We start from the raw sequence: 10,117 nt of genomic DNA, 5'->3' as shown, positions 1-10,117 counted from the left end.
ACAATGGGTGAATGACAGTACGTCTTGTTCCAGGGTCAATCTAATTGTATTTTAAGACAATTTAAGGTTGCTCATCGCATCCATTTTACCAACTCCAAACTTTCCAAAATATATCCCACTGTCACAGATAGATGTCTAATAGATGTCACATGTCACAGACACATGTTTTGGTCTTATCCTTGTCTTCAAGATTACTAGACAGCTATTTTCAAACACCTTGCTGAGGCTTTTTTAAAAAAACGTCAATTCTTGGGTTTCACCAGGTCGTCAAACAAAGGATAGTATTGCCTTTGCATCTTTATGAGCACACAGAAGAAAATTAAGTATAACTTGAGGGGGTCATCTAAATCTAAATCTAATCTTTGAGTCTGTTTTGGGCCCAATGATTAATTATGTAGTTATGTTAAAAAAAATGTTATTGGCACAAAAGGTATAGTACAACAGTACAATTATAAAGGGACAGGTATTTTACATTTTTTGCAACAATAGTATCCTAGTACCATATTATCTCAAACTAGGGCTCCTATGAGCCCACCCCCCATTCCTCTTTGATGTGATTGAGATAGTGTGGTACACAGGGATGATTTGGCAACTTAAACATGGAATTAAATTAACTAATCACAAACGGAGGAAAGAAGAAAAACAGAGAAATACCTAAATAGATAAAAGAAATAAATAATAATGATAAATAATAATAAAAATGAATTATTAAAGTCACTACAGGACAAATGAAGCATTCACCATTGATGAGCGCTGTCAATGCATGTCAATACATTTTAAATAATTTACAGTGCAGTATTTTTGCATTTTTGTTTTGTTTTATCATTAAATTATCCACTATGTTAAAAAAGGAAGGCTTGGTTATTTATTTATCTATTGTCATTGTATTATTACTATTATTTTCTTTTTTTTTTCCTTTGGTGAAGGGGGGCCAAAAAATAAAAATGAGTCCTTAATATTCATAGTATTTCATTGTACCTGCTAAATGAATAAATGCATATATAAAATAATAAATAAATAAAACGTTATAATACTATTATTATTATTATTATGATTATTATCATAATCATAATCATAATCATAACAATACACACACCGAAACAAGCATTAGAAATGAAGAGTTAGCGGTTGCTGACCCTCAGGCCGTCATTTGGACTTCTGATATCTGTACATAGCTAAATTAAAGTCACTATTTATTGTCATTGTACTATTATTATTTTCTTTCTTTCTTTATTTTTTGGTGAAAGGGGGAAAAATATATATATAAAAAACAGTCCTTAATATTCATAGTATTTCATTCTATCTGCTAAATAAATAAATAAAGTAAAAAAAAAAAAAATAATAATAATAATAATAATAATAATAATGATAATAATAATGATAATAATAATAATAATACAGACACCGAAACAAGCATTAGAAATGAAGAGCTAGTGGTTGCTGACCCTCAGGCTGTTGTTTTGGACTGCTGATACCTGTACATAGTTAAATCAAAGTTACTATTTATTGTCATTGTATTATTATTATTTTCTTTCTTTATTTATTTATTGGTGAAAGGGGGAATATATATATATATATATATATATATATATATATATATATATATAAAAACAGTCCTTAATATTCATAGTATTTCATTGTATCTGCTAAATAAATAAATAAATAAATAAAGTAAAATAAATAATAATAATAATAATAATAATAATAATAATAATAATAATAATAATAATAATAATAATAATAATAATAAATAAATAAATATATCAATAATAAATAATTCCCAAACATAACCTTTTGTGGGTAGTTCTGATTAAATCAATTAACCTTAACTCCTATCTGGCCACCAGGTGGTAATAAAGTGCTGTGTGGGCGCACTGCCTTGCAGATGTGAGGGGCGGGGAAAAAAGGAAATCAAAGTGATTGGCAGGTCTTTTAACCAACAGCAGCGCCTCCTCCTCCAGCTTGGGGGAGGGACTAGAGGAGAAAACCTGCCCTCTGAGTGGAGGCATCAGAAAACAGTTTAATCAGGATCACACAACAATAATGAATGGAAACACGTCGTAGCCAAGAAAGTTGAGCAGAGCAACTCTGAAACTAGCTGGTCTGCGTTTGGAAATCTATTTTAAAGTAATGGATTGGAAATTAGAAACTACTTTCTTTTGGAAAAGAAAGCAGCTGCACTTTGATTGTTACTTTTAAAAGTTTTTTTTTTTTTTTTGAAGGGAAACTACAGTGGAGCTCACTGTAAACCTAAACGCGCTCAGTAAAATCAGTGTAAATGGCATTTTGGGACAGTGATAGGAGACTACTGCACTATCAGAGGCTTGTCTGTGGATTTCTTGGATTAATCCTTTAATGAAACTATTGGAATATTTTTGTTTTGCTTGGATTTATCATCACTGGAAATAAGAAACTGAAGGATTCAAGCTGAGGATAAACAGCCACATCTGTGAGTGAGGAGGGAAAAATGGGTAATATAGAGAGTGTGGACGGCCAGTCTGAGATGAAGCATCACATCATGCCTCTGAAGGTCCCCATGCCTGACTCCAACGAGCTGGAGGAGAAGTTTGCCATCGTTTTGGTGAGTTTATTGTGATCATCTCACTTTGTCATATTGTGCATTTGTAATTCTAATTTAAGTTGACTCCATCTGCCTCATAAACTAATCATTTTACAGAATTCAAATTCAAAATAGTGGACAAAAGAGTTGATTTTTGATCTGTAACTCACATGAAAGTGTGTAATTTACATGTCTTTTATCATCCATTATGAGCTGCTGGTATTTTAATGAGCAGACCTGCCTGTGCTGTTGTCCCCCTCCTCTCCTCCTCTCCTCTCTCCTCTCCTGTGGTTCTTTTGTCTCCCCCTAAAAGTCAGACTACTCAGCGTTTGGCTGAAATGGCAAACACTGAGCCCAGCATGGTGAGAGAGTAGGGGGGGATTATACTGTATCCTTGATCTGGGTTTATTTAAAGTTTTCTTGCTGCAGGCTAACCATCTGAAAACAGCATATTCTGAATTCCCCCAAAACTCCCACACCCAACCAGTCTCTCTCCCTCCTCCCTCCTCTCTGCATCAGGCTGGAGTTGAGCTGTCTTGAGCACACAGTCAACACCCACTTTGACTGACTATCAACAGTCAAGTGACTCTGTCATCCTACGTCAAGGGGACAGTTCTTTTATTGGGGACTTTACAAGTTTACAGAAAAACAATCATGTGGACTATAATGTGTGAATAACTTCAGTGTGACTGTGAGTGAGTGGGTGCTGCAGTCCAGTCATCTCCCAGGACTGGAAAATATCTAATATAACTCTACTGGAACTGAAACCATTAACCCTTGAATCCATTTATTAGTCCATCACACACACAATCAGCAACTACTTTGATCATTGATTAATCATTTTAAATCATATTTTAAGCAAAAAATACCAAACACTCACTGGTTCCAGCTCCTGCAATGTGAAGATTTGCTGCTTTTCTTTGGGTTATGTGATAGTAAACTATAGAGCTGCAACTATTAGTTGACTGATCATTAGTTGATTAAAAATAATATTCGCCAATAATATTGATTCACCTTTGAAGTTATTTTTCATGCAAAAATGTCAGAAAAATGCTGTTTTTCAGCCTCTCAAATATGGAGATTACTCTGTTTTATATCATATTAAAGTGAATATTTTGGGGTTTTGGACAAAACAAGACATTTAAAGACATCAGCTTGGACTTTGAGAAACTAGGATTGTAATTTTTCACTATTTTCTGACATTTTATAGACCAAATGATTAATTGATTAAGTTAGAAAATAAAAAATAAAAATATTTGTCAGTTGCGACCCCAGTAAACTGAATATTTTGGGGGTTTTAGACTGTTGGTTAAAAAAAAACCCCACCTTGGGCTTTTAGAAACGTGTGATGGACAATTATCCACTATCTTTTGTCATTTTATAAACCAAATTATGAATCGAGAAAATAAAATGAATAATGAAAATAACTTAAGTAGATTTTTGATCAAGTGTTCTATTCAACTACAATTACAGAGCAGTGGTTCCCAAATCTGGGAGTCGGGAGTTGCAGGAGCCCAAGAGGTCACCAGATAAATCTGAGGGGTCACCAGATAAGAGATAATTTAAAAAAAATCAGTCACAGAAACTTTTTCTTTCTTTTCTCAAAATGTAGCTTTTTTCTTGTAGTTTACAACGTCAACAAAGTTCTTGTAGACCAGATAGTCATACAGGCAGGTGCATCGCTACTCACTTTGTTCACAATGTTTTGGAACTCAGCCCTTCCCCTTCATCAGGTAAAATTCATATTCATGCAAATTTTACCTGATCAAGGTCTGAAAAATATATTAAGTTATTACATGCAACAGTGTGTTTTTTTTTCTTGTGACATAGTTTACTATTTTCACCTCTTCTGGGCGTCTAAACACCCTTTAAAACTGAATATTTCAACATTTTTGGAAATGCTCTTCTTACTTTCTTGCCGAGAATTCGATGAGAACGACTGATACCCCTGTTTATTGTTGTTTAATCCATACTGTGGAGGCAATTTCTGTTTAATAAGGACTCAAAAACAAGAGAGCGTCTTTTAGAGTGTTAATACACACTTGCAAGTGGGACACACACACAAAAACCTGTGATGTGGAGTAGACATTGCTTCATTTTAAGGGGTCACGAGCCAAAAAAAGACTGGGAACCACTGCCCTACAGTGAGGCAATAATGGCACAATTAAGGTAATACTCCATTTCGGTTTGCTTTGGACAGAAATTGAATTTGCAATATCTGAGAAAAAAAAACTATCATCGCCACTTTGAAGAGAATTGGCCTGAACTAGAGAACTGGATGATACGGTGTACTTATTGAAATGGTTACATCAGGATGCCACTTGGCCTTTTCACACTGATATAATTCAGAAGAGCTACTTTTTGTTAGTTGAGTAACATTTTAGTCCCGCAGTATTAGTCACAGAACCTGTATTTGAGTTGCAAGTGCTCTTTCCACCCATGCTATGCTCCACGCATATCCAAACAGAGAGCTCAGTAACATCCATCCTACTACAGTGTGAGTAATCCAGCACCAGAGAGTGAGAGAATCATATAATGCATAAATTAAAAAAGTTTTTTTTTATCATAGAGACTATACTAGCTGTTTATTTTGTGTTAAACAGTAGCATGAAGGTTTCTCACAGGTGCTTATTTCAACATAACCACACCCGGCCTTGATCTTCAGCTGTTTAAGACCTTAATTACAGCATCAAGCAGCAAAGATCCTCCATGTTTCTGGAATAAAGCCATTATTTGCTTGCCAGAGTTATCAGCAGCTACAGAGTAAAGCCCTCGTATGAAGAGACGAGCACAGCAAGAAGCCATTCAAACCCTGCTTGTTGACTGCTGTGCTAATCCTCAGCTATTATTAAAATTATACACTGTAAGATGACAGCTCAAGTACGTGTCTCTTTCACGCAGATGGCTCATTGCTTGGGACATTTTGGATGAAGTTTTTCCATATGATTTTGTAGGCGTCACATTTCCCATAAAGAGAAAAGTTCAACATACATCCTGCCTGGAGACTGGAGCTGGAACTTTTCAGTTGTTTGACTGCCCTGCAACACAAAGTCAGTCCCTGTTATTATGTTCAGCCGTGCAGAGCAGATGATTTCTATGCAAGAGGCGGTAGACTCAACATTTCAGTTGTGTTTTTCACTGGGAAAAAGCTCTCTAACCCCACCCTACCCCACAGTAGCTCCAGATTTCCTTTACTTTGTGGGAAAGAACAACATGCTTGTATATTTTAGTGCTCTTATCAGACAATGGTCGTCTCTCTGCCCCGCTGGCCCCTTGTTGCGAGATAAAGGTACATCAAAAGCTTCTGTCTTCGTGGTTGGAGCTCTTCAGGAAGACAAGGTCACGGATCTGATGTCTGGCAGCGGCTTTAAAGTAACATATATGCCAAAAATAGTTTGTTTTTTTAAATTGAGTAGATTTCTTTCTTCACTATTTTTAAGCGGGGACATAATTGTCTTCGTCACAACCTCAGAAATAACAAGCTCTCCATAAATGGTTATTCTGAAATGGGTAATTTCCCCTCCTCTGGACCACTGCGTTTCCTGTTGCATGATGGCACGCTGGTGTGAATGGATGTGTCTGGATCTGCGCGCTGGGACTGCCCTCTCTCCTCTCAGACGCAACTCACAGACGTCCCACCGGACTGACAGCAGCCCATAATGATGTCATGGGTGCAGCAGCCTTCGCTAGTAATCCCAGGGCTAATGGCTTTAACAGGAGCGCTCTACTGTAGACGGTGCGGAGGGGAGCAGACCCCTGGGTTAGCTTCGACTACTTCTTGCGGTCTGCTAATAAAATGCATGGGTCCGTTCTAACCGGCAGCATGTGCTAAAGGCATCGTCTCCCTCTCGTCTCTGTTGTCCAGCATCCTCTCAAACAGCCTTAGCTCTGTCTTTTGTGGCTGGAAACAGCTGCCTGGCATTTTCCTTTCTTCGTTTTACAGGGGAAATTGCATTGAAGCCAGTGGTCGTTGTGGTTGGTTCGCTTTACAATAAGAACTGTGTTCCTGCAGGCTGCTACTGGTGCATAACATGCCATTAGTTCAGCTAGTAATGATACAGATCTACCTAGACCTCACAGATGCACACAGCATAGAAGCCGTATCTATAAAGCTACATCTCAGTCTTTGGTAGCTTTTGTCTTGATAGTTTGTAACTCTCCCTGCTAACTCTTACTTATCTTTGGCTTTGTGTGTTTCCAAATGAAAGTGGAACCTCTCATTTGCTCACTCAGTGTTTCCAACCTTCCCATTCCCCGAATTCACTCTCACTGTGGGTCTCAAAATAACCTTCTCCATATGACTCTGTCCTTAAGAAAATGATGTGAGATCAGTGAGTGGCATTTTTCAAAGGTGCACGCCTGGACCTGGGATCCTCTTTCAAAGCGCACAAGAGCCAATCCGCGGCTGGATTCCTGCGGTCTAGTCGAGGCTGAGGCCACAGGAGAACTCCAGAAAGGGAAAATTCCCTTTGAACTGGCGGTCTGCCACTGTTCTTCTTGGTTGTAATGACTTTACCAACATTTTTAAACAGCGCACACATATTTTAAGAGCTGTTACGGGAGCAGTTTGGGATTATTTTCACCACTTGATTGCGTTTGAAACCATCCTAACCGATTTGCCTGCTCAACTCCCCACATCTATTTATACTGTGACATCCAGTTGCGTCACGACTGTGGCGTTGCAGCTTTTCTTTTGAGATTTGATTGTCTCACCGTTAAGTAGCAGCAAATGTTGGGAAAACTACAGATGAAAATCAGTGGTAGTGAAGTCAGACATGCTGACAATGCGACTCCAGCGCCTTGTCTGACATCAGTGTTTCTTGATGTCTAAAGAAAGCTGCAGTGTCTGATAGATGCCACTCAAGTGGAACTAATGGAGTCAAGCTGTGCGATGTGTTTATTGGACCTAAAACCTAAATCATTTTTATTTGTTTAATGGCGGCCACAGTTTATTTATGTGACTACCACTCCCTTTCTCACGCGCATCATCCTTTCTGAAAAGAGAAAACGTGTTTTAAGTTGGAAGAGTGTGTACATCTGGCTCAGCCACCCACTACTGTGTCCCAGGAAGAGGGGGATCATGGGAGTTGAGTGAACACAGTTAACTTGGTTTTAGAGCAGCAGAGCAGGCGGAGGGGGGGGTTCAGCACAAGGCTGTCCACCTGGCTCTCTCCACCCTCGGGCTACAATTCCCCAATCTGGACCAGGCATTATGGGCAGTTTTAGTGCTTCTCCACCTCTCGTAGAGGTCAAGTTAAAGACCATGACTGAGCAGACATAACATGTCCACACATATTGACACTTTGGGAAATTTATTTGCAGCTTATTTGCTTTCTTTGCCGAGAGTTTAGATGAGAAGATCAATGCCACTCTTGTGTCTTAATGGTAAATATGAAGCTACAGCCAGCAGCTTGTTAGCTTAGCTTAGCATAAATACAGGAAACAAGGGGAAAACAGCCAGCCTGGTTCTGTACAAAGTAAAATCCTGCCAGCACGTTAAAGCTCACTAATGAACATGTTATATTTTGTTTGTTTAAAATACAAAAACCAAAGTATAAAAACAACGTTTGGTTGGACATAGCCAGGCCAAATGGCAATCTCCAGGTCTGAAAAGTGAAGCCAATGCTGGAGTGCCTTAAACTTGTATTTTTTCTAATAGCCAGCAGGGGGCGACTCCTCTGGTTGCAAAAAGAAATCTGATTGTATAGAAGTCTATGAGAAAATGAGCCTACTTCTCACTTGATTTATTACCTCAGTAAACATTGTAAATATGAGTTTATGGTCTCAATCGCTAGTTTCAAGTCTTCTTCAATACAGCATGATGTTTATTTAGTAAATTATGGTCCCATTTAGAGTCAAATAGACCATAAAGCAGGTTATGCTTTAGGGCGTGGCTACCTTGTGATTGCTGTTGTCCGGTGTGGGAGATGTCCCAGCCCAGTCGTCTTACAGCTTTAACCCTTTCACAGTGTGTCTTCAGTTCATGGAAGTTAATTATAACATTTTGGTTGCCTAAACATGTCTTATTCAGCGTTCGGTAGTACTTAAATCCACCCTCTTGTGTCACTTCTGGTTGCAAAAAAACAAGATGGTGACGGCCAAAATGCCAAACTCAAGGCTTCAAAACGGCAGTCCACAAACCAATGGGTGACATCACGGTGACTACGTCCACTTCTTATGTAACTATCTATCTAGTCTATGAGTCGGAATAGCTATTTCCCCATTTCCAGTATTTATGCTGAGCTAAGCAAACCAGCTGCTGGCTGTAGTTTCATATTTAACATACAAACATGAGTGGAATTTCACAAAAATGCCATCTATTACATTTAAAGCCAGGCAGATCAGCAGAGATTATGCACAACCAGTTATTTGTTGTACTTTTCCAGATACTTTTTTGGGACAAATTTGTCCTTTTTCAACTCTCCGTCCTCAGAAACAGCAACTAGCAAGTTGTTTGTTCACATCACCTAAATGTGTGTAGATCTGGATTTATTCATCTATGCAAAGAAGCTGCATGTGTTTTCCATTTCTATGCATATGTAAGTGTTTTTTTGATGCGTGCATTTGTGCGTGTCAGTGGGGGGTTTGCATGCTGCTCTAATGCAGCTGCACCACGGCTGTAGGTTGGAGAAGTGGTTTCCTCCTCAATACAATGGGGACTCTGTCAGTCAGTGTTGTTTTAGAAAGGGGGCCTCATCCCCTGGTGCCCTTTGTGCCGCTACACTCTTTTTACGCAGACGGACGCTCAGAAGAACTGCTGTAAGCCCGTTTAAAGAGCCAGTGGATTATAGCGGCTACCTCTCCTACACACTAGTGACATGATGTCATTATTTCCCATGCCTTCCTCAAATGACATACAGTAGCTTTTCTTTATCTTCTCATTTCTCAAGACTTCTGCTTCTGCATTTTTACAGTAATGAAGTCATATTGAGAAACAAAGGGGAACTTTTTAAGACGTATGACTGGTAACGTAGTTCAGGCGTAGTCTGCGTGTCATGACTGTATTTTGGTTTTAGTTTTTATTCCTCTTTATTCTATTATCACCGTTTCCCCCTCCCTCCAATACAAACCTCCACCAAGAAGATGACTCCTTTTTCAGTCATAACTTTTATGTCTACACAGATTTGTTGCCCTTTCTCTTTGTCTGACCTTCAACTTTTTAACTGGGCAGTGTGTCAAAAGGCCTGGCAAGCATGAGTTATTGAGGCATTCATGTACCTGCATTCCCGACATTCCCCGTGTATATCATCTGTTGGCTGGAGCTTCCCTGCCCGGACGCACAGAGGAGAATAAACAGGATGTTCGCCACACAGGAACCAACGAGTACCTCCAATTCATGACCGATTGTTGTATTTATTTATACCTCAATCCTAATCTCAATAATATCCTTGTTTGTGTTCACATTTCCTAGATACAGTACGTTTAAAAAAACAAATAACAATATAGTTGTCAGGTGGGATTGCTTGCTGGAATAGTTTTATCTCATTGGTTGCATCCAAAATCCAACACTAAAAGAGTATGTGAGAGTTTTTAGTATATGTCAGAAACCTTAGTATG

At 38.6% G+C, this 10,117-nt stretch overlaps 1 protein-coding gene across 5 annotated transcripts in view; it reads left to right on the top strand.

The window, feature by feature from the left end:
- The first annotated feature begins 2,041 nt into the window (after nt 1-2,041).
- The window catches only part of fmnl3 (formin-like 3), a 42,320-nt gene continuing 34,244 nt past the window's right edge, over nt 2,042-10,117 (top strand). For all 5 annotated transcript variants that reach the window (XM_037773791.1, XM_037773790.1, XM_037773789.1 and 2 more), the window contains exon 1: nt 2,042-2,581. In XM_037773791.1, the coding sequence (XP_037629719.1) occupies nt 2,468-2,581 (114 nt within the window). In that variant the 5' untranslated portion in view covers nt 2,042-2,467. The remainder of the gene's footprint in view (nt 2,582-10,117) is intronic.

Source organism: Sebastes umbrosus, chromosome 6, assembly GCF_015220745.1.
Source record: "Sebastes umbrosus isolate fSebUmb1 chromosome 6, fSebUmb1.pri, whole genome shotgun sequence".
Taxonomy (NCBI): domain Eukaryota; kingdom Metazoa; phylum Chordata; class Actinopteri; order Perciformes; family Sebastidae; genus Sebastes; species Sebastes umbrosus.
The sequence above is the reverse complement of the archived record's forward strand: the minus strand, read 5'-3'. Positions and strand labels throughout refer to the sequence as shown.